This window comes from Limulus polyphemus, unplaced genomic scaffold (genome assembly GCF_000517525.1).
Source record: "Limulus polyphemus unplaced genomic scaffold, Limulus_polyphemus-2.1.2 Scaffold1112, whole genome shotgun sequence".
NCBI classification, from domain to species: Eukaryota; Metazoa; Arthropoda; class Merostomata; order Xiphosura; family Limulidae; genus Limulus; species Limulus polyphemus.
The window spans coordinates 144,698-171,331 of record NW_013666722.1 but is presented as its reverse complement, the minus strand read 5'-3'; the positions used below and the strand labels follow the sequence as shown (position 1 = coordinate 171,331).

The window sequence follows — 26,634 nt, the reverse complement described above, 5'->3', positions numbered from 1 at the left end:
TAAGTCCGCAGACATGCCGCTGTGCCACTGGGGGGGGGGGCTTATTAGAAAAGAATGAAGACTGTAGAAACAATACAAACTGTTTACTCTAATCGAAAAAAAATTGTACTTTGTTTACCAAGAAACAATAGGAAATATATTTGTGAAATTAATATTCGAGTTTATAATTTGCGTGGAAGCCTACAAACTGTGCCAGAATAATCTGAAAGAGTTCTTTATCATTATCCTTTCACAAAACGGATGGAATAACAACCCGAAAGTAGCACAGGTTAAAACTTTATATATGAAGCTTCTTATTCACACCTTCCCAGCAGGCTCAACGGTAAGTTTAAGGGCTTACAGCGCTAAAATCGGGCTTAACAACAGACAAAAAAAAACTATTCACAGTGAGATAAAAGTCAAAACCACTGGAAACTGCATGTTACATAACAATTTTAAACTGTTAACTTTTATATAGCCAGCGGTTTTATTATAAAAATGTACAAAAATCATTATTCTGCTTTGCTTTGTTCAGATTCTTGGGTCTCAGATAATAGGACTTGGCGTGGCCTTGTGGTTAGGGCATTTAACTCGCAATCTCTGGGGCGGGGTGTCAAATCCACGTCGTCAATCATGCTCGCTTTTTAATCCATGGCGGCGTTATATTGTGACGATCAATCCCATTATTCGTTTGGTAAAAGAGTTGACGACGATGTTTACTAGCTGCCTTTCGTCTAGTCTATCACTGCTAAATTAGGGACAGCTAGGTGTAGCTTTGCGCAAAATTCAAAAGACACCAAACCAAAATCATGTAACATTTACATCCATAGAAGATTTCTCATGTGCAGAAACGAAGATGAGCCTAAGATTCCATCATCATATATGACAGACACACGAATTGCTTCTGAGATAAACCTCAGGAGAGTTTTAGCAACAGGTAAAATGCCTGCAATTATGTATTTCAGTTTGTAGATAAAAAGTTGAACTATTAAGTATGTATTGTTTTTACTTGTTAAACATATAGTTTACCAAGATGCTGCAGAAAATCACCAATCACCTTATTTCGTTTGTGAAAGCTATAGCAGGCGAGTATTTGAAAATGCAGCTTCGTCATTACAGAAACTTTTTTATATCTCAACACAAAGGCAAAAGGATAAGCAAAAATGATTCAAGTTCGTTCTTTTTTAATCTCAGTAGTGTTTTTCAAGAATACTAAGATGTAAGCCTAAATATGTTTTTATTTATAGTGTTAAGTAATGCTCGCCCTGTAAAAACTTTGTTTTACTGGGGAAAGTACACTTATAGTAAATTAGACGTAAGAAATTCTCATGAAACACTTACCACGGCATGCATACAGTAAATATCTTATTCTACGAGTTCACTGAAATTGATGGAGATGATCAACATTACCATTTATTAAGATTGATTCAATATCATTGGAGCTAACTTTTTATTTGTTACATTTTGTAATTTCACTCAAACGGATATGAAAATAAAGTCCAAAGGAAACTGACATAATGAAACACAGAGGCTTAAGAACGTTAAGTTTAAACAATTTTGATTCTGAAAATCGACAAGTTAAATGGCAACCACAACCGATACAAAGTCACGGTCGAACAGAATTTATCAGAACTACATTGACATTCTCTGGCGTTGTGTAGGTAGTGCGATGCGACCATAAGTTGGTCACTATTAGGAATGGTAACAACTATTTCCGATGTAAAATATTCATACACTCATAAAGTCTCTCTTGTCTTTAATGGCATTTATAAAAAAAGGAATATTGATGAACGCACAAGGACCATTGAAAAAGAGACCTGCAATAAGTCCTACTCCAGCCATAGTAAGCAAAGTGTGTCATTTTCTACAAGTATGAAAATATATGATTCCACTCTCATTCATTACAATCAGGCAATATATATATAACTATATTCACTTACTGTTCCTTTAAATATTTGTTTCAATTTTGGTTTTGGTTTTATTAACTAATCGTTTTGTTTTTGTTTATATATTTACAAATCCTTTTGTATCGTTGCTATTCTTTTTTGTAATAACTATTTATTTCTATACTTTACACATTATTTTGTAAAGTATTGAAATATACATATATTTACAACCTGTTTATCCTGTACTGTTAGAATTTAAACACTTTATGCATTTACTAAGTATACTATTTACAGCCGTATAACTATTCTGTTTGTGTATTAATAACCATTATTTTTCACTATATTTGCTTATACATTACGTTTGTATACTTATCATTTACTCTATATGAATATTTTCTAACTATATATATTGAGAGATTTTCACGATGCTTTAATTTAATTTTGAAAACATACTCTTGAACTGTAAAAAATATATTATTAGTGCTATTTTGAATATTTTGAAGATATACAAGTGTTAGTATTGTTTCATTTATAAAGACATACTGGCTTAAAATTTGATTATTTCTTCACTGTAAGTGATATGTCTAAGAAAATATATTACATTTAGCGCTTTTTTAATCATAATACTCGTAAGAATTTTATAACTTCATTGATGAGATTTGTATGCAGTGTTAACATAATACGAACACCGAGAAGGGAGAAAATACACCATAACTATATTCCAAGCATCAAAGAAACGACCATTTGTATTAGTTATTGTGATATGAATGAAGTGCGTGTCATCATGTTTTTATAACTTATCTAAAAGATCTGGACAGATGCTTTGAATTCTGGTTTTGTGCCTATGGTACTTAGAGCTCTCCAGTTGGTGTTAATGGTTTAAAACGATGTTCTAAACAATATTTTGTTAACAGTATCAGTTTTGGTGTTTACGAAAAATGTTGTTGGAAAGTAAATAATAAACATTAAGCTAATCACTATTAATCTACTTTCTGCTAGATATCCATACTTGTTTATTAAGAATCATACAAATTGAAAGGTGGTACAAAATATAAAGAAAACACACAATGTTTTGCTTATTAATCAAAGGAATATTTTAATTCTGTTTTCTTACTCAGTTTCTTATATATGTGTTACATGTTTTTATACATAGGCCAGTTACAAGCAGACCCATCTCAGATCTCCTGTGATTTCGAACAAGATCTTTGCAGTTGGGTAAGCCATGGAAGCAGCAGTGTCTGGGATACAATGAAAAGTTCTGTATTTACCAACACACCACCACCATTTGGTAAGTTAAATATTTGTTTTCTCTAACACACGCCTATCTTTAACATCAGTTACAAATAATATTATATTCTTTAAGTCGTAAAACGCAGTGGTGGAAACATTTATTAAATCATTCAATTTTTTCACACTTTTCTTGGGAATCATTGTCTGTTTTTAGGCTCTAATGTACGTAGGTGCAAATGTGTTTTATGGATGACACCGTACTGCCTAATTAGTACACCGGTAGCTTTATAAGATGTCTGGGTTTTGCATCAGCTGTTTTATGTCTATAAAAGAGGTTATTACTGAGAATCAGGTTAGAAGCCTATCTGGGATAACATGCGTGTAATGCTACAATGACCAATGGTTGCGAGTAAATACGATGGAAATAATCAGAAATTGTCTCTTTGAGAAAAAGAGGGATTTTCGACAAGGTAAATTGCTAAAAGATATAGAGAGATTAGTTGTATGGAGTGGCGGAAGAAAATGGATTGGAAGAAAAATTCCACAGCAGCTGATGATCACGTTCTGAAATGTATGAGTCTGCAGTATCGTCGACTGTCGTAAACACATATATCAAGCAGGAAACTTCAGGGGTCACTGTCACCACGTACACCACCTGTTCTCGCCTGTGTTCACCGGTTTTCCAGTAAGACTGCTAAGAAAGAAACTCCTCTTCGCCAACAAGATGAGGAAAATGAGGCTCAATTGACTCAAAGAGCATGCTGACTGGACTGAAGCAATGTGGAGCAAGTGATAATCTTAGACGAATCAAAGTCCAGCCTGCACGGGTCTCTTGGGAAGCACTTTGTGCGATGTCGATGTGGAAAAGAGCTTCGTCCAGCAAAGTTGAGATGCAATGTAAATATATGGTATTACGAGTCCAAGAGTTTGTCATTTTCAGAATGTGCATACAGAAAAAATATAAAGATTTTCGTCAAAGGAACTCATATTGAGGACCAAACTTATCAACTGACATGTTTCACTGCGATTATTATTACGTTAAAATTCTAGCACTTATGTTCCCTCTGGGTTCTACCAATCCTTGAAGAGTCCATGCCAATCTTGAACAAAGCAATTAAGGTCTGAATCATGCACAGCAAATCGTTCTGGCAAGGAGTTGAGAAAATGGTAGAACGTTTGGAAATTTCTTACGAAATGATGCATATACTTGAATCAGATAATTCAAAAATAGGTTCCACATCTTTGCAATGACAATGTTAGCAATAATTTGATAGCTACGTTTCCTTCTTTCTCATCACTAACGATGAAGGAAAAGAATCATTCTATGCCCTATTAAACTATAAGAAGTTTGCACTGCAATTTATAATGCTGTAACTATTCTGAATTGTGTTTATATGAGATTAATATTCGCAGAGGAGACTGCTCAGAGAGTATTGAACTTTCATTTGTTTGTTTTAAATGAAAGCCACATTGAGCTATGTGTTGTGTGAACTGCAGGAATCGAACCTCCAATTTTAGCGTTGTAAGTTTGTAAATTTCTGCTGTCCCACCATGGGCTACAATTATTTAAAGTCACGAAATGTATGCTTAATGCTAAAGAGAAAGAAGTACTGTATGACTATTCTTGTCACAAATGCAAAGTATGTTGGAAAACAGTTTGGATGGAAAAGTTAGAGTGACGATTCATAATTGGGGAAGTTTTTCTCTCTGATATTGTGTTAGGGGTTTGTGAGTCGTCTGCACCTGGAAAAGTAGCATTTACTATCCTTAGCCATAAGCAGCAATTCTTTAAACTTACGGTTTCCTAAGAATTACTTAAAAGAAAGCTAGTACTGTGATGTATATAGTACAGTATCTAAATATTTTGATTAAAATACCTCACAGTGGAGGCCAAGAATATTAACCGGCATGCTTTACTTCGTCTGGTCGACTTCCAAGTGAGTGAGAACCTCCTGAAAAGTCCTACACACATGAAAGAAGAATACGAGGACAAAATTGAGGATATGCTTGCGAATGGGAACAATGCTGAGAAGTAGATGTGGAAGAAGTGTACCATGAAGGAAGAAAAATTAAAATTAAGTCAGCGTTCTCATAGATAATTTGTTTACTTTTTTGAAACTTAATTGCAATGATAATTATGATTGAATAAAAGTTATTGAACAACGTGCACAATTTTTTTACATGATTAGTATAAATATAAACTCACAATTTACTACTTTAAATTCATTTCTGTAAAATAAAAATGGGAAATAAAAAGTAAAAAGTGATGATTTTCTAAATAATAACTAAGTCGATATTGTGTTTAATGTAATATGTCGGGAGGTGCCCCAGTGAGACAGCGATAAATATACGGACTTATAACGCTAAAATCCGGGATTCGATTCTCTATGGTGAACAAAGCAGATCGGGAGGTGCCCCAGTGAGACAGCAATAAATATACGGACTTGTAACGCTAAAATCCGGGATTCGATTCTCTATGGTGAACACAGCAGATCGGGAGGTGCCCCAGTGAGACAGCGATAAATATACGAACTTATAACGCTAAAATCCTGGATTCGATTCTCTATGGTGAACACAGCAGATCGGGAGGTGCCCCAGTGAGACAGCGATAAATATACGGACTTGTAACGCTAAAATCCGGGATTCGATTCTCTATGGTGAACACAGCAGATAGCCCAATGTGATTTTACTATAAAATAAACAAACGAAAGTATCTCGTGAACACAGTCATTAAAATTGTGCAAAATACAAATATCTTCTAAATGTTTTGGTTTTGAATTTCGCGCAAAGATACACGAGGGCTATCTGCGCTAGCCGTCCCTAATTTCAAAAATACTCAGATATTGTTGTTTTTTGTTTTTTCTGGTGTTATAAAAAAATCTATGGCTACTTTCTGTAACATCCTGCAATTAATTACTCTTAGTTTACAAGAACAGTATAAAGGAAGCCAATAGGTAAAGTGTAAATTGAATATTATATAAGTTTCATCATATTTATTCAATAATATTAGACGAGCTATCATGATGGAAATCAACAGCAAAAACATGTTATTGAAAAGAGAAGTGTCCTTTCTATTATTAATAAGCCTCGACTGGGAGAGAATAGAGCGCTCAGAAATAGAGAAAGACTAATGAAGATTAGGTTATGTTTCATTAATTGCCACAATATGAACATATATATTGTTGCAACAGTCGAACAATTCTCAAAATATTTAGGATGACCACTACCACATAACATACAGGTCTAACAATCTGCCATAATTTAAATGTAAAGAGAAAAATAGTCGATTTAAGAGTAACAGCATCGAGGCCAGGATTAACAAGATAATAATCAGGACTGCAAAAAACCTGCTTAAGGAATATATGTTGAGTAACAGGTTTTAGATCAAGATCTAATCCAAGAAGATCTATTGATTGTACAAAAATTGTGTAAGAATACAGTAGTCGTGTTTTGAATGAGCGCATATTACATTTGGTATTACATTTTTGCTCATTCTTGAAACTAGACAGTCTCTGACGTCAGCCTTTACAGTGTTGAGATGGTTTGATTTATAATTGAGCTATTTACCTGCATCTGTGGGTTTCTTCTAGCTTCCTCTGATATATGAGTTTCATGTCTTGGTAACCATAAAGTCTACGAATGGGAGTTTATTGAATTTTTATATATCCATTATGAATTGTATGCAGGATGTATTCTGTTCAGGTGGTATATAACATCCAGAGTCTCGTCTTTAGTGTTTAGTCATATTACTTATGTGTCGTCAACATATATTTAGCTAAGTCCTGGCACTTAGAGTTGCTTTATCAAGGAGTTATCTTCGAGGTGTTCCATACAGTGGTTACTAAGTACTGTAATTAAGTTGTGACCCGCTTCCTGCTTCTAGGAGAGCTTTAGATGACTCATCCTGGTGAAAAACACCAAACAACACAAAATGTGTTGCAGGTATACATACAAACACATACTACAAAAAATTGTAGTTTCTTTAAAGATTGTGAATTTATTTCATAAGCGCTGGAAAAATCATTTTAGCGCCTTTCAATGTACCCCCTTATTTCTACAAGAAGTTTTCCTATTATAAAAGTAACCTAGTAACAGAATATTGTATATGATAATATTAATATATATATACGATTTTAAAGATGGCGAAATGAATAGAACTTCTTAAGACAATGGATAAACGTATCCTATAATTTAACGCACTATATCTATGATATAGCTGACGAATTACAATGAAGAACACCATTAGGTGTAAAATATATCATGATTTGCAGTAATAAAGATGCGAATGTTTTTTTTTTAGAACTGTGGCTAATCGTAGATTTTTAAAATATTACGATCTAACGTAGAACATTCATTTCACGTTGTGTTTAGTTTGAAACATTTTACACCCCTAGTATGGGTAGTAGTAAAGAAACACATGCACACACAACATTCATATTCATATATCATGAATCAACCACTACTAGTGATTGATTGTGTGAAGAACGTGTATTATTAAAAGGTTTACGATAAAATAATTGAACTTAAAGCTATAGTTGTTGTTTAACATTTATTTTTACTTTGTAGGGACACGAGTTGCAGCACTTATTGCAAGGGATAATACATCAGCCTACCTAATAAAAGAGAATATTGACAAAGAAAGTACCACAGGTAAGGTACGGCTGTGGGTTTGGCTGTCCAAAGCAGAGTTTGAAGTAGCAATGCGAGACGTTTACAAAATACCAATTTGGACGATTGATTCTGCTAATGTGAAAGAGATTGAGAAAACATGGCATAAAATCGAGTTTTCTTTAGCCGACGAAGTCAAAAAACTACAATCGGGAAAAAAATATTTCGAGGTAAGAATTTTAACAAAATAGATAATGAATGAGTTGGAATATTCATGTACTGGTTTGACAAATTGTTGTTAATTACGTATATTACCTTCATTGATTAGTTAAAATATTGTTACAATATTGTTAATATTAATAGCAGTTAGTGGCTTTGTTTTGAATTTCACTCAAAGCTACACGAGAGCTATCTGCATTAGCCGTCTCTAATTTGACAGTGAAAGACTATAGGGAAGACAGCTAGTTAACCACCCACCACCAACTCTTTGGATACTCTGTTATCAACGAATAGTGGGGTTGACCGTCTTATCATAACGCTATAGCGGCTGAAAGGATTCGAACCCGCTCTAGTTTCCAGATCATGCCAACCACTAACTAGTTAATGCATCATGTCTCATTTAGAAGTGTACCGTTAATGGCCTTCTTGTTTTATGTGTAGTAGTAACGTCCATTGAAATACATTATTCTGTTCAAAGATTCACTTTAATATCGTTCCTAGTAATACCTATGTGTAATATTAATAGAAATTTAATAAGTTTTGTCAAAAATAAATTTATGTATATATATGTTTGAGCTAAACATACCTTAAAAATTATTAGTTGTTCAGCACAACTGTTGCACAAATATTACCAGATATGTTTTTTTTTTGCAAATGGGAGATTATGTAAAAGCGTATGATTTTACAATAATATCTGTAACACGTAAAGTGAAACAGGTTCACTGTGACAACAATAAATGATACTGTGTTGTAAATTTCTAATACTAGACTTTGTACTACGTTATCTTTAAGTTATTTTCTTCGGAAAGAGTACTTGATCCTGTTCACCATATTGAAACTAACTAATAAACTAAAGTTTTTAGCATGACATTGACCCCTAATTATCAAGTGTAGACTGAAAGATCTAATGCTTTGTTTATGAAAACGTTCCTACCATTTAATAAATTGGTCTGTAATATATCTCATTCTACAGTTTTAAGCTCTGTTGTGCATCCTCGACTTCACGGCTCGTTTCCTGTTACAGGAAAGAAAAAGAAGAAACTGTGTTCCATGATTTGGGGCCATAGGTGCATAGTAAAGACTATTAACTCCTATATTTTAGTTAGAGTATCCCAAGCGTTGGCACTGTATGCGATTGACTAGCTGCTTTCCCACTGGTATATCACTTCAAATTAGGGATAGATAATGCAGATAGCATATGAATATGTTTGCTTGACTGTCCAAAACACAAAAAAGTGTAAAACGACGAAATTTTTTCATGTTTCAGTGAAAAAACACAGTATAATTTAGAAGACCATCAAATTTGTCAATTGAGAGATGTTATATGTGAGCGCACTTATTAGCATCTCATTTTTATCGAACAAGTCGATTGATCATACCATGGTTTTATTCCCTGAAGACAGATAGCGCGGGTCTATAATTGAATACCTATGATACATAAATAATGTAGTTATTCAGCCTAAAGAATGGTTTACAATCAAAAGTGTTGAGAGTTATAGCTACTGGAAGCTGGTAGAAATGAAGGACAAGTTAGTTCCAATATCTACTACTATATAGGATTATAATACAATAAGTTGACTACGACTATATACCATTTTCACTTAGCACTAAGACAAAATGAAAAGTGTTTTTAAATTATGTTCTTTTTCTTCCTTCTCAAGTTATGGCTTCACGGCACTGTTTCAAGAGATCCCGAATCGGTGGTCGCAGTATCAAAGATAGAATACTTGGTAACTTCTGCTACAACGTTAAATACGAAAGAATTGACGAGCTCAACTACAGTTAACAAATCTACATTCGATGATATCCTGTCTGACGCAAGTTCCCAGGAAACTTCATATAGTGATTTTTATGCTAAAACCACAACAAAGAACCCCACGGCTATGAACTTACACACTACACACAAAAAGCATAAAACCACAAAGAATATTAACTTAAAGAATATTAACACTACAAGTACGTCAGAAATACCTACTGACTATAAAAAGTATGAACAGACCACGATCGTCAAACCTACTGACTACAGTAGCAGTGGAAAGACTACGTCCGTAAATACTAAAGACAATAAAGATGATAAAATTACAACAAACAAATTTACAGATGATAATAATGATGATGATGAAATCACGACATATAAACAAACTGAAGACAGTGGTAATGGAAAAACGTCTCCAACCAAATCTACAGTCGATAGTGATTTTGGAAAAACTACGCCACACAGGCATACAGATGCTAACAAGGGTGAAAAAACTACGCCAAACAATCCTACTGACGATCATAGAGATGTAAAAACTATTCAAAGCAAACCTACTGATGATAGTGGGAATATTAAAACCATTCCAGGAAAATCTACGGACAACAGTGAATACGGTAAAATCACACTAGGCAAAACTACAGACAATAATAGAGGCTGGCAAACTACACCAAACAAATATACAGATGACAAAGAAAACAGAAACACTACACCAAACAATAGTACTGACGATAATCGTGATGGAAAAATTTCTTCAAAGAAAACTAGCGAAGATGTTAAATACGGAAAAACAACCCCATACGAACCTACTGATGATAATGTAAATGACAGAACAACGATAAACAAAACCACTGAGGAGAATAGAAATGAAAACTCTACGACAAGTACACCAATTGATGAGTTTAAATATGGTACAACCACGCCAAATAAACATACTGATGATACTAGGGATCTAAAAACTATTCCTACAGATGATGATACATATGGTAAAACCACGCCATACAAACCTACTGATGATAATGAAAATGACATAAAAACATCAAACAAACCTACTGACAATGCTAGATATGGAACAACGACACCAGACAAATATACTGATGATAATGGAAATGAAAAATTTACGCTAAATACTCATACATATGATGAACGATACAATAAAACCACGCAAAACAAACATACCAAAGATAATGAAAATGGCAAAAGCACATCAAACAAACCAACTGATGATGCTATATATAGAAAAACTACGCCAGATACTGAAGATAATGGAAATGATAAATCTACGTCAAATACTCGTACAGATGATGATAGATATGGTAAAACCACACCAGACAAACATACTAATGATAACAGAATTAGCAAAACCACGTCACACATACCTACTGACAATAATCGAGATGAGAAAACTTTTTCCAACAAACCTACTGACGATACTCGATATAGAAAATCTACATCCGACAAATATAATGAAGATAATGGAAACTATACACCAAATACTCCTACATATGATGATAGATATGGTAAAACCACGCCAGACAAACATACTGATGATAATGGAAATGACATAAGAACATCAAACAAACCTACTGACGATGCTAGATATGGAAAAACTACGCCAGATAAATATACTGAAGATAATGTAAAATCTACGACAAATACTCCTAAAGATGATGATAGATATGGTAAAACCTCACCAGACAAACATACTAATGATAACGGAATTAGCAAAAGTTCGTCAAGCACACCCTACTGACAATAATCGAGATGAGAAAACTTCTTCCAATAAACCTACTGACGATACTCGATATAGAAAATCTACATCCGACAAATATACTCAAGATAATGGAAATGGAAAATCTACGGTAAATACTCCTACCGATGATGATAGATATGGTAAAACCTCTCCAGACAAAATTACTGATGATAATCTAATGGGAAAGGTTTCTTCAAACAAACCTACTGACGACAGCGAGAATGATAAGACCACTCAAGATCAATCTACTAGTGATACTGGTAATGAGAAAACAAATATATTCACATCTACTAACTATAGAGAATTTGGTAAAACGACATCACACAAATATACAGATGATATTGGAAATGGAAAATCTACACGAAATACACCTACTGATATTAATGAAAAACCTATGCCAGACAAATCAACTCACGACAGTAGATTTCATTATTAACTGTAGTTTTGCCTAGAGTGGTTTCATCATGGTTGGAAAACAACACCAAACACATATACAGATGATAACGAAAATGAAAAATCTCCGTCATTTACATCTTCTGATGTTTCTAGCTATGGTAAAACCACGCCAGACAAATATACTGAGGATAATGTAAAATCTACGCCAATTACTTCTACAGATGATGATAGATATGGTAAAACCTCACCGGACAAACATACTAATGATAACGGAAATAGCAAAAGCACGTCAAGCACACCTACTGACAATAATCGAGATGAGAAAACTTCTTCTACGATTGGATATTTGAATGATACAAATTGTCCCTCAGATGAACCATCCACAAACCCTCAGGGTGAACCTAGATATTCTATCAAATGGTGGCAAATTATCTTAATCAGCCTGGGTTTGTTTTTATTGCTAGCTTTGTGCGTATGCTGTATTCTTACCACTCCATCACGTCGAAAGAAAAGAGAAGATGGTCCTTGCTTTATTTCTTCCAGTGTTGATGAAGGACCTTTGATTTCTTATCTATCTTTCAACGTATGATGAATATTTCACGCGACTACTTTGATCATGATGAAATGCATGATATACAACTTGTATATGTTATGTAAATTAAGCAGCTTATGAGGACATCTGAATAAAAACACTCAAAATGAACAGGTGAATAGAAATACACAAATTACATCTGGAGCAATAGAATAGGTAAAGGTTTTACAGATAAGAGTGTCTTAATTATATGTAATGATTACCTATATATTTTGTTTGCCCGTTCAAATAATTGAGAATAATTGTACGTGTATTACAGCTATAATGTGGTGAAGATCGGTGTTTTCGCTGCTACTACTTTGTAATTTGTTTGTGAGTATTGAAAAATAAATATCTGAGTCTAAGAGTTTCAATTGATGTTTATATTTTATTGTGTGTGTGTATACTTAAGTGTTTGAAAATATGGAATATTGCCTAACTATAGCTATCTTCATGGAGAAAGATAAAGTTTTGTTTACATTTGTTGTAACTGAAATATAAGTATCTATTATATACTATGATAGCTTATACGTAAACTGTCATATCAGTTAAAATATTTTGTAAAATGTTAATTGATTAAATAATGTTTTCAATGTTTGGAACAGGCATGGCTTATTGAGCCTGTTGAGGTCCGGGGTTCATGACGTCATGTTTCTGGAAACGCTGTGTTTAGTCGATATGCGCATAAGGCGTCGTTAGATGTGAAAAACAAAAGCAGTTTTAATTATGTTTAAATGTTCTTGATGTCTGGGGTTTGAAATACTTCTCTTTTATTAGGAAGAGACAGAGTAAAAATTTATTTAAATAGTTTTATTCTCTAATTGATTTTGATATATGAATTTTTTGGGTAAGTATGCGAAAAACATTTCTTATAACGAGAATAAAGTTATTTAGAAGAAGTAACAAGTTTTGCATCTATACACAATTTTAAGGGAATATAAGAAAACTAATTATTTGTGTTGTGTAGTTACCTGTTGGTCAATAAACATTTAAGATATTTACTGATATAACTGTACATTTACAGATGATTGTACCTTTCATTCAGAAATGTATCCTATCAGATTCTTTATGGTTCTGTTTTAAATTCGTATTTCACGCTAATTTTATCGAAGGTTTGTAGACTTTTATTTATAATACAAAAACAAAATGCTATAAAAATTGAGGTACTAAAAATTCGACTGATAATGATACACCAGGAGCAAAAACATAATCATTGCTGAAAGTGTTTAGAATATTGTCCTGAGCTTCCGATCCGTAGACTGTTGTCTGTCCACAGGAATATTTCAGTCTCTTTGCAAAATGGTAACAAAATATGGATTCTAAAACACAAGTGGTGAAGAATGTTGCTTTACAATTTAACATGAGAGCACTTTATAAAAGTTAATATTGTACAACGTGGCCGTGAAATTCTAGGATCGGATCTATCTGGTCCTCAGTTACAAAAAGGTTGGGAATCATTGCCTTGGATAAAATAAAGAACTTCTCAAAGTATTGTTGACATAATTTTTTATAATGTATTTTTAATACCAATAAATTTGATGGTCATATATAACAATTGGCCGTAATAAATCGTCGTGTGTTCTGGTGTAACATTTAAGTAATGTGTACCAGTGTTAAAAATATGTGATAGAGTTCTTGAAATTTGTGAGTTCTTATTTTACATTGATGTTTGTACAGTTAACGTTAGTTATCCGAGAACTTAAATTAATGCAAATATTTATGTAATTCAAGAATTTTACATGTATTTAATGTACAGATTCGTAGTTCATCAAAATATATATTGTGAAACAATATAGAATAAATAATTTATTGAATATATATATAATATGAAAAAGGATATAATAAATAACTTATTGAATATTTATGTAAAAATAATTTACTGATAGGTCTAATTTTTAAAATCATAGAATAAAAACTGTTTTTAAATATTGACGTTTATCAAATGACTTATTTTGAAAGTATAAATATTGAAACCTTTCCAGCTGTGAAATAAATGAAGAAATAAATTACAGACAACTAATAGGTCTACTACAAGTTCAGAATATTTGATTACTTTACGTTCCACATAAATTACAGACAACTAATAGGTCTACTACAAGTTCAGAATATTTGATTACTTTACGTTCCACATAAATAAAAAACCTTATTGTGCTAAGATCACAATCTAGCATTTTGCGAATGTTCTGGGAATACTGAAAATATAAAAAATGAAACAGATAATTGGTAAATCGAAAATGCTTTGATTATTAGGTAAATTTATTGATGTGAAAATGGCTTGTTTTGTAAAATTGAAACTCACTATAAAACTATAAAACGATTCCCTCAAAATCTTTCGTCTTAATACTCCTACTCTTACTTTATGCGAAATTCTCTGATATAAATCAAAGTTCATACAAAGTAAGAAACTTTAAAATTAGCATTTCTAATGTTTATATTGTTGTAATTGTTTGATTTTTTGGGTGGGTTCTTTTGAAGCTTCAGTAAAAAGAAAAATCCAATGTCCAATTCGTTTAACGATAACGAAGGTGTTTAATTTCTTCAAATTCTAGTTCAACGAGTTTCACAGTTTTGTACAACTAACCTAGTGTTCACCAAGCAATAGGATAGGTTTAACTTAATAATACCAATTATCTGCTAATTTTCTCGTACTCACGATAATTCTGATATCTTTATTATTGTGTCTTAAACTCGACTCACAATTTACGTCAGCGAATTAAACAGCTGTTGCATAGTAGTTTACACAAATTATAGACTTATTCACTGTTAATAAACTCGTTCTCAATAATTCACCGACTTTATTATTTGACACAATAACCGCGAAGCCTTCTACTTTAGCCTAATTCGCGTTTTGTGCTTCACAAACAGTTCTAAAACTTTGGATTATATTCCAAACCTAGGCCATGCGCTCGTCACGTGACATTAAACTTAATATATGTTTCTTTGAATTTCTATATTAAAAGCATAGCCTAAAACAAAGTTTAAGCTGAAGTTTGAGACATTATTTTTTAGAAGTCAAACTTTTCGTCAATATTACATGTTGAAATATCGTGACGAAAAATAAGAAAATAATTATATACCTTTAATGATATTGTGTATTCACGTGTCCAATTATGTGTAATGATGTAGAAGAGTCGTGATTAAAAGTGCATGTCATATATGTTGTCTGTTTGTTTCGAGTTTTTATTGAAAATAACATGATGTCAGAGTGGAATTATACAATAAAACAGTACGAAACATAAGGGACATTCACTTCTGTAATTCTTTATATACACACACAAAAAAAGAAATCGTCGACCAGTCGGTCTCAAGTAACTAACACGAATAACTCGAAAAGCCAATCGTATGAAATAGACTTCTCAGTGATGGTTTACTTGTTTGTTGTTAAGCACAAAGTTACACATTGGGCTACCTGTGCCCTCCATGGACATTAAAACCATGTTTTTTTCCGGTATAAGCCACCAGACTTACCACTTCCGCAATGGAGGCCTCCAATGATGGTAATATATCAGAACAATGGCAACTGGTGAAATCAAACAATGTAGTTATGTTTAGATGTGACTATGGCATAAAAGAAGGGAAATCTTTCTTTATCTAATAGATCAAGACTGTCCTGATATATACAATACCTGAAAAAGATAACATCTGGTAGACAAGTTCCAAACTTATTGTAATCCTAAGAAGAAGCACAGATTTAACATAAAGGATTAAGGCGAAGATAAATTACTGATCAATATGCAACTGAGTTATGATTGGTTGCTCAGAACTGTGAGTTTGAGGAGTTGAAAGACCAATTTATCCGCGACAGTATTGTTTGAGGGGCTAATTCTGAAAGAGTAAAAAAAAACTGTTTCGTGTGAATGACTTAACCCTTGGTAAAGCGCTAAGTATATGTAGAGCAGGAAAATATTCGTTCAGAAACATAAATAATGTAAATGTAAAAACCATAACATAATCATAGCATACCCGATGTCAAAAGATGCAGCAAGAAAAATATAAAACAAAAGGATTGGTACCTAGACATAAAAAACAAACTAATAATAACCCAAATAATTGTTCAATTATAGCAAGTGTGGCAGAAAACACGCAAAAACAAAATGCCATTCATATCGTAAATTATTCTACAAGTACCAGAAACAGAGAAAAATGATGTTCATGATCAGAGGAAGAATATGAAATACAGAAAATCCAAAACATTCTCTTTATAGGGACAGCTCGCAAAAACAATGCCAAATAAATGTGGGATTTATTCATAAAATGTGCCATACATTACCCAAATTCTCTGTTGGGGTTAATTTTAAATACTTTTAACTGTTTGCATCGAAACATTGGTGAATAGACTACTGCAACAAAATTGTAAATATAAAACATTTTTTATATCTGACAACTTCATGACATAGAAAATTAGAAAGCTGTTTAGAATGAGTCAGTCTTTAGATCATGTACATGAAGTAGATGTAATGTACTAAAGCATGTTGACCAAATCTCCATATATATTCAAATAGAGGTTCCATAACTACGTTATTTATGTTATTTAGTAATATTCTATAATTCTATAATTGAAATTTAGCTCTAATCTGATATTGGAATTTATAGTGGAAATCTGTGTAACATCTTATTCAAGGGACATATGGAATTATTAAAGTATCAGTGAGGATCGCTATAAATAACAAAAAGTACATGTTCTTGAGAATGTTTATGGCTACCAGGTTTAATAAAGTGAGAAATATCGTGAGATATTTTTAATTAAAGTACAAAAACACTAAACCAGGAACTTATGCATAAAGCCAGTAGTATTTGTGGTTCGAATACTCTTATTATAAACTTTTCTAATTCAGAAAAATCCCTGATGGACTGGATAAGGATAAATAATGTTAAAAAATGCAATAGGCCTAAAACTAATGTCTTATGTGTCTTATGACAAGTGTAACTGTAACCATTTTTCGCTGGCTATTAAAAGGCGTACACACAATAACAATAGTATTTGCAGTCAAAAATAAGTTTCACTTCATTAATGTTTTTGTCAAAAATATTTATAACAGCCATTATGCTGGTTTTTTTGTTTGTTTGTTGATAAGCGCAAAGCTACACAATCAGTTGACTTTGCTCTGATTGAACGCTTTTGGGAAGGGTATGTAGCAGCCCTTTCAGACGCAAAATATTCATAATTAAGATCATAAATATGTGTTCAGATCGAGAAATTACAATTTCCAAGATTAGGATATCCTTTCTACTTAATTATATTGGGAAATAAAGAAAAGTTAATCAGCTTGGACCCGTAGAACCCTCCAGATAAAAATGTACAACAAGTCGTGCCCCCAGCCGTGGTAAGCATTTTGTACTGACAAAAGTCATTTATTGTCCCAGGCAATAAATAATACGTAACATAATCAAGAAGAATCTACGTATATAAAAGGGACCCAAGTTGCTTCCACGACATATCCGTTCAACCATCTCACACCTCAAGTAGCGCCAGAATAAACATATTGGTTAAGTCACCGAATGCGAAGCTTATGATTTTTATATGATCGCATTGTTGAACTAAAACCATGGAAACTCGTATATTAGATGCATTATTGGAAGCTTGAAGGGAGGATTGGGTGGTTTGGGCATAACAACCTTACGACGTAGCCTTTTGCAGTGGCCACCATGTTTCATGGCTATTGTCAAGACGCACGGTTGCCACAGCATGATCACACTCGGTAATATACACTTTAATGACGTTGTAAGGGTCCAAAATAGTTTTAATATAAGGCACTTAGTCTCTTTATTGCAATAGATAATGACCAGACCTTTAATGTGAGAAGCCTTCTATAATTCCAAATTCGTTTACATACAGGTAAAATGACCACTTGTTAAATATATTTTATATAAATATTAATTTAATAACTGAAAATCGTTACTGGTTTTGCAAATAAACATGTTTGGAGCCTATGAAACTTTTAACATGAGTATTTGAACTGCCATATGACAGGTTTTGTGCAGGATTAATAAGTATAATAGACATTACAGAAATAACTTTATGATCAAAGATCAATGATAAAATGAGTTGGAGTGATCGCAGATACGCAAAATTGGCTGGATAACCCATTAGTTCCTCCTTATTAAACATAATATAGTGTAAAATCATCTAGGATTTAACCAGCAAAAATATCAATCTTCCTGCGCCGATTATCTTGTTTTGTTTTTTGAATTTCGCGCAAAGCTACACGAGGGCTATCTGCGCTAGCCGTCCCTAATTTAGCAGTGTAAGACTAGAGGGAAGGCAGCTAGTCATCACCACCCACCGCCAACTCTTGGGCTACTCTTTTACCAACGAATAGTGGGATTGACCGTCACATTATAACGCCCCCACGGCTGAAAGGGCGAGCATGTTTGGTGTGACAGGGATTCGAACCTGCGACCCTCTGATTGCGAGTCGAGTGCCTTAACCACCTGACCATGCCGGGCCCCGATTATCTTGAAAAAATAAATGTGAGAGGTTAAACTTGCATTAGGTATTACAGTTGACCACAAAATGCTATACCGAAATTTAAGGCTGAAAATCTTAAGGTCCTTTTATGTAGCCGTGATATGTGTTGCATATCTTTACAATAGTGTCTGCCCAGTAAATATCTTTATAACCATGCCATGCCTAGACAAGTAGTGCGGTAAATACTTTGCAGTTGCTGTTGTTTGAAGTTAAGCATAAAGCTACACAATGGGCTATCTGTACTCTGCCCATCACGGGTATCGGAACCCGGTTTCTAGCATTGTAAGTCCGCAGACATACCACCGTGCAATTGGGGGGCGAAATACCTTGCAATCATGAATACACCGTAGAGTAAGTAAACTAACAGCGCTCTCTATATATGATAAATACCTTGCAATCATGAATATACCGTAGAGTAAGTAAACTAACAGCTCTCTCTATATATGATAAATACCTTGCAATCATGAATATACCGTAGAGTAAGTAAACTAACAGCTCTCTCTATATATGATAAATAGCTTGCAATCATGAATATCCAATACAAAATATCCAGACGTGTAATAAAGTGTCCTTAATAATATTTCCTCTACATGTAACAAAATATCGATATAATTTTACCTCAACATTATATAAGCTTATATAAAAGTTTGATATAAGTTTCTTCAAAACCATATCGACATGCTCAGTATGATAAGTTTTCTCAAACTTTTATCTTCACTCAGTAGGTTACTAATTCACATTTCATTTTATTCATTTAGAGCTAGTCAGAGCATTGCAAAGACACTTGAAATCAAAGCAACTTTAATGAACATTTGAATCAATAGTGTTGCTATCGGCATTTAGAACTTACAACATTTTTTGTACACCTAAAACCAATCATATTCTCATGGACACAAAATCATAGAATTTTTCTGTGGACACTTGAAACCGATGGTACTTTTGAAAATTTGCCTTTTAAGGTGGCGTAATGAAACTGATAACATTTTAATGAAACGTTAAAGCCTCAAAATTCTATGAAACTGTAAAACTGGATATTTGAAGCCGAAGTGCATTTTATGGACATTTCAAACTGACAATTTTAAGCTAAAGCGATGGGCTACGATAAGAAATGTAATTACTCTGAACATGTAAAAGGTCATATCGAACAACTTTATATAAGTTTGAATGAAGCTTTAAACAACAAACAAAAAACACAGTTTTATTTCGTGTTGTGAACAATTAAACTAATTAACGATTTTGAAGGGTGCATTACATTATATTTCTGGGTACTTGTAAGCTGTAAACTTTTTAAGCAATGAAAGCAGAGATATATAACTATAAATAATACATATATTTGACTCCCGAGGTGAAATAAACTAACATAATGGCTAAAGAGCAATAATTCTGAATGATCTGACGACTTGATTTCAACATTTCGATTCTCACTAAAACCAAACTTCTTAAAACTATGAAGATTTTGACTAGTAATAGAATTACTTTTATATTAAAAGTCGATATTATTATTTCTTTATAATCTTTATTATTTCAACATTTCGATTCTCACTAAAACCACTATTATTCTTTCTTTATAATCTTTAATATTTAAAGACGAAATAGTTTTATAGACTTGTTGTTTTTCGTGACTCACTTGGTTAAATTACGTCGTATCTACTAACTGATAATCTAAGATATTTTCTTGTAAAAGTTAACGGTGTGGTAACTAGTATGGTATCTCTTTTAATGTTACATGTGTCATTGGGTAATCAGAAAATATGACGAATCTACATGTAAATGCAGCTAAAACTAATAAATCATTCATACTGACACTGGTAATAAAGAAGCTTGTTAACAACTCTAATACATTTTATCCCAGATGATATTCAGGACAGATCTCTGGAGAAACAGAAAAATCTTTGTTAGCTGATAGGATTTAATCAAATTCAAAACTATTTTTTACACGGGAAAACTTGAAAATTAGTTGAGAGACTACGATCAATGTTTTTCATAATCTTACTCATAAAATGAAATTTAATATGATATTTTCCATTATTTTTGTTCTACTTCAAAAGGTTTTCTTTCAGGAGAAATGGTCTCACTTAGAGAAAGAGGCCTAAAACAAAACTTCCTTATATTAGTAATTGATAGAATAAAATTATAAACAAATTAACTGTGCTTCTATTGCTTCAAATGAGATGTCGTCAGTTTTAATGCATTTTACAGAGACATCGATACGAATAGCTTATTATATTCATTTATTTATCGTATTTATTAAAACTTAACTGAGAAGAATTATGTGAGTAATTCTTTGTCTACACAACTAGCACTAAGTTACTGTAATTCACTGTAATTTTTAGAAGAGTGTTAGTACAATCTCGCACAACAACGTTTTAAAGTTATTAACTAATATAAATCATAGATCAGAAGGATGCTTGCCCAATCAGCTATAGAGATGACTCAGAATATTATAAGTTGGTAACTATCCATATTATATCACCAATGTTTAGTCAGTTATTTTAATTTGCTGTAAAATTTGTGTTTAGTGTTGTTCTTGAGTTCGTTGTAAGTGAATTATCTGTTATTTTTATACACATATTTTCCTTTCATTCGTGTTATTAAAACTCGTTGAAACAATTCATTTTGGTCTCAAACGTGTTTGACATCTGACCTGGAGATAACTTCTCGTATCGGAATATGAACAAAAATTGAAATGTGAAAAAATAAACCGAATTTAACCTATGCGAAAAATGAGCATAATATACTAGGCGACTATATAAGAGTATAATGAACATATAAACTTACAAGTTCTCTTTCCCAAATGTTCAAAGTAGGATCATATAACTATAACAGAATAAAATGTATTTCTACAGATAAAGAAGAAAATTCTTAAAAAGAACATTGCTAAAACAAAGGTAGGGCATGTACAATTTTTCATCTTGACAGTTCCTTCTCAAATTAATAGAAGGAAATATAATAAACATTGGTAGATTTGCTTTTACAGATACTTTTTGTGTCCATAACTCCTTTATTTGATTAAAATTTAGTCTAACATAGCTACAAATTAACGCTAAATTATGATATTTTGTTTTGTTAACAAGTAACACGTATATGAAATATGAAACCAATGTTACAAGTTCTCTTTCCCAAATGTTCAAAGTAGGATCATATAACTATAACGGAATAAAATGCATTTCTACAGATAAAGAAGAAAATTATTAAAAAGAACATTGCTAAAACAAAGGTAGGGCATGTCCAATTTTTCATCTTGACAGTTCCTTCTCAAATTAATAGAAGGAAATATAATAAACATTGGTAGATTTGCTTTTACAGACACTTTTTGTGTCCATAACTCCTTTATTTGATTAAAATTTAGTCTAACATAGCTACAAATTAACGCTAAATTATGATATTCTGTTTTGTTAACAAGTAACACGTATATGAAATATGAAACCAATGTTAAGTCTACTTCCGTTTTGTAACAACTAGGATGTGCATGCAAAATGAGACCAATGTTAAGCCTACCTAACATTCACAAATTTGAAGTAGCGTTACATACTAATCAATAAAACTTTGTTGTTTTAGTGAGAAACTGCTATAACCAATTTCCCAATGAGGAATCTAGACCAAATAATATTCCAATACAAGCGTATATGGAGGACGCAGTTGCAATTGATTCTTCTTTGGGATCCCCAGTTAAAAATCACGTGATAAAATGGTTGGTGAGTTTAACTAGATGGGGTTGGAATGTTGAATGTGGTATGTGTTGTACTCTCCAAAATCGGCTGTAACATTGCTACTTATGTATACATAACCCCATTGAGTCTAATGATGGGTTACTATAAAAATATTCAGGTATACTTGATCCATGGTTGATAGTAATATCTGAGCCTTTTAATGAGAAACTAATAAAATCACGCAGTATATATTAAAAAATATAAGGTAGTGTAAAGGTAATATGAATATTAAGCAAAAAAAGGTAAATTATAATTGAAAGGAACGATTTATATTAAAACAAAAATCCGAAATAACAATTTCGAAGACTACTGTACTTGTAAATGTTATTCAGAGAAGAGGAGAAACTTGGGGTTATACACTGAAAGTGGAATGGTGTAACATGGAAATAATTTTCGGTAGTTTTTATCTTTATAAAGGAGCGGTATTGTGTTATTGTTATCTTACCAAAGTTAAGAGCTGACAATGAAGGATTTGTAGACAGGCTAAGTTATCGTATAAATCATATTTTTTATGACATTTTGTACATAATTTACATTTCAGTGATAAGAAGATTACAAATGCGTCTCTTTTACATCGTATAGGCCCGGCATGGCGAGGTGGTTAAGTCACCCGACTCGCAATCTGAGGGTCGCGGGTTCGAATCCCTGTCACACCAAACATGCTCGCCCTTTCAGCCGTGGGGGCGTTATAATGTAACGATCAATCCCACTATTCGTTGGTAAAAGAGTAGCCCTAGAGTTGGCGGTGGATGGTGATGACTAGCTGCCTTCCCTCTAGTCTTACACTGCTAAATTAGGGACGGCTAGCGCAGATAGCCCTCGTGTAGCTTTGCGCGAAATTCAAAAAACAAACAAACAATTTTTGTAAATAAAGCGCAGTGTTAAAAACCGTCAGATATCTCTGAAAGTGAGAATTATAACTAGATTTTAACTACTATATCAATTACATTAAAATGTGACTGCTCCATGGGCACTGGATAGTGCTGCAGCTAAAACGATGGGCGGTTTTACAATCGTGTTTTACAATTTTGAATTACTATAACACAAACAGGAAATGAGCCTTATCATGAAGCAACATTTATTTCATAATTTTATTAAAGTATAGTCCACTACAACATTAAAAAAAGTTTTGATCTGTTGTTGTGTAACAATTATTGTTAGTTTTTTAATAGCTAGGTGCTTATTTAATTTGACACGAGTCTTCAGTAAGTCTGTAACGGCCGAAAAATATTTGTGCCAGCTGTTTAGGTCTTGTTATGGCACGTACAGTACCACTTTCCCGATATTGAAAAATGGTTTGCTGTTCTCCATTGAACAAATCACTAACAGTATCAACTACCAATTTATTGTACGTTTTACTGCCAACTAGATTATACCCAGAACACTTGTTGATAAAGAAAACAATGAAGAACATAAATGCCGAGAAAAAAAAAAAGGAAGAAAAACTACAGACCTACTCTCATGTTATCCTATGTCAGAGGTACCTCTGAAAAGATACAGAGGATATGTAACCAACATACTGTCAGAACGGTATTTAGAAGCTACTACACACTGCGATTACAATTATTAAAAGACTAAATCACCTAAAGACACAATGTTGATAAGAAGAAAAAAAAACATTTATAGCTTTCTTGTAAATGTGGATACAAATGTATTGGGGGAAACAAAAAGACCAATAAAAGTTAAGGTTCAGGATCATAATGGACATTCAAGTCTCTGTTATAGCAACATATTTACGATAGCTCATAATGACAGACAAGAAGACTATACAATAAATAAGTACTGAAATATTAGAATATGAATCACGCATGAAAAATAATTGTTATACGTCCAGCTAACTGATAACACAACCATCGATTTAGCACAGAGGTCAACAAATCCTGGATGCCCATTTTAAAAACATTCAAATATTTAGTTGGTTCAAGCTTCAACGGGGTAGACATCAGTCAAGTATGTAATATAACCGACAAGATAACTTCAACATAAATCAGTCGCTTTATCTAATGTTTAATACTATAATCACAACCAGGAATAACATCGTAAATATATCTTCAACACATGTCATGTGTTCAATATCACATTGCAACATCTCAGCATTATCCTCATTATTACGTTGCAAAACGTTCTACATTGCAACCATTTCCCCAATGTCACATTGCACGGATTAATTAGTACCCCACTGCAACCATATCCTCAATAACACATGTTAAAAAGGTCTCCAAGTCACACTGAAATTATAACGCCTATATCGTGTTAACTGGAATCCATCCAAAGCTACGCTGCAAATAGATATTTAATCTTACATTTAGAAATAACAAATTTAATAGCACAATGTATTTAGCCTTATCTCAAATATTGCGTTTCAAAACTACCTCGCTTCAAAATATCCCAATACCACGTTACAATAACCTAATTATAAGTTTTCAAAGATATTAAAAACCACACTCGATTTTCATACCCATCCTTAGATTTCAGGTATATTATACGGTTTTACATTGCATACTCAGTATTACAATATAGTAAAAAATATGTAATGCTACAAGCTTAACTTCAGTTTTAGTCTGTTATGACATTTCAGTATACTGTGATGTTTATTCTTCACTATAACATTGTGATTACGTCCTTTTTTATGGTATTATAGGAATACTTTAATTAGCACTTTATAGCCACTTCTCAATACCATGTTTCTTGTTTGTTCATAATATTAATGTAATCGTTTCCTGTGAAACGTAATAGGCGAATAAATTAAATGCTATCCTTATTATGCTTCAGAAGTATTTTAAACCCTACTCTTCAGCCAGGTTACAAAAGTCAAATTATTAGCGAATTTCAAATTCTTCATAACTCTTGGGTAGTAAAAGTTCAGTAACATTAGTAGTTTCTTGGTTGGTTACGTATATAGTGATGAATTCCATAGAGTGGTGCGGTGTACGATGAAGGCAAACAAACAATTAACCCTACAGAGTGAATTCAAACGAACAATGAATCCTATAGAGTGGTGTGGTGTACGATAAAGACAAACAAACAGTGAATTTTGTAGAGTGGTGTGGCATACAGTGAAGACAAAAAGCAATTAATTCTATAGAGTGGTGTGGTGTACCATGAATACAAAACGTGTCTATTTCACTACTTACCCATTAATCTTAAGTTTAAATATCCTAATGAAAACATAAATACCAAAATACCTAAAAAGTTTATTATGTAGGCATGTTACATGCAAAGAAAACATAGGACAGTTCAATCGGTGCATACCTCAAGCAGCTGGAGAATGAAACAGGTATCAATGCTATTCCATACGAAGACAAAGCGGTCAAGTAAGTAAATAAGCGATTTTTCCAGACAAACGTACAGAAAAAATGACGATTTATAGTTCTAATTCTTTCACAGAACTCTTTCGTCTTGGGTACCAATGATTCCTTTCTTGTACCGAAAAGGATAGTAGTATATAAAACTGGTGATGCGCTACTTTAGGCATATAATTGGATTTGAGGGTAGCTTGGTAGAGATCCTGATGAGTAATAAAAACGAATCGGGTATACGCGCGCCTCACACTTGGTATTGCTGGCGCACAAGAATATAGCTAATAAAAATGAAACAAACAAGTATATATTTTTTAACTTTTATAAAGACAAGTATGGATCGCTGTATAAGCAGCTTATTTAGTTATAGTAATATAGAAAGTTTTAATGCTACAATGTTTCCCTTCTTTTCGCTCAGATTAACACAGTTACGGTGATTAGCCAAAGGATGGCTAAAATTGTTTAAATTTTATGTATCTCAGCTTTTACTTTCATATTTCAATAATTTTTGTAACATTAATTTGATTGTTTGTAATTAAGCACAAAGCTACACAATAGGCTAGCTGTGTTCTACCCACCACGGGTATCGAAACCCGGATTCTAGCGTTATAAGTCCGCAGAAATACCGCTGTGCCACTGGGGGTCTTGTAACATTACACTTTCTACATTACTGTTGCTAGCTGGTTTACGTCTATATCGATCCATACTTGTCTTTATAAAAGTTATTTTTTTATTATATTTGTTAATTTAACGTACACAAC

At 32.8% G+C, this 26,634-nt stretch overlaps 1 protein-coding gene across 1 annotated transcript in view; it reads left to right on the top strand.

The window, feature by feature from the left end:
• Window positions 1-819: 819 nt before the first annotated feature.
• Window positions 820-26,634, top strand: part of LOC106462181 (flocculation protein FLO11-like) — a gene marked incomplete at its 3' end in the record, with an annotated part of 170,043 nt that continues 144,228 nt past the window's right edge. Inside the window, exons 1-5 of the mRNA XM_022389372.1 lie at window positions 820-916; window positions 3,019-3,153; window positions 7,662-7,933; window positions 9,584-9,878; window positions 10,071-11,405. Of these exons, the coding sequence (XP_022245080.1) occupies window positions 820-916; window positions 3,019-3,153; window positions 7,662-7,933; window positions 9,584-9,878; window positions 10,071-11,405 (2,134 nt within the window). The remainder of the gene's footprint in view (window positions 917-3,018; window positions 3,154-7,661; window positions 7,934-9,583; window positions 9,879-10,070; window positions 11,406-26,634) is intronic.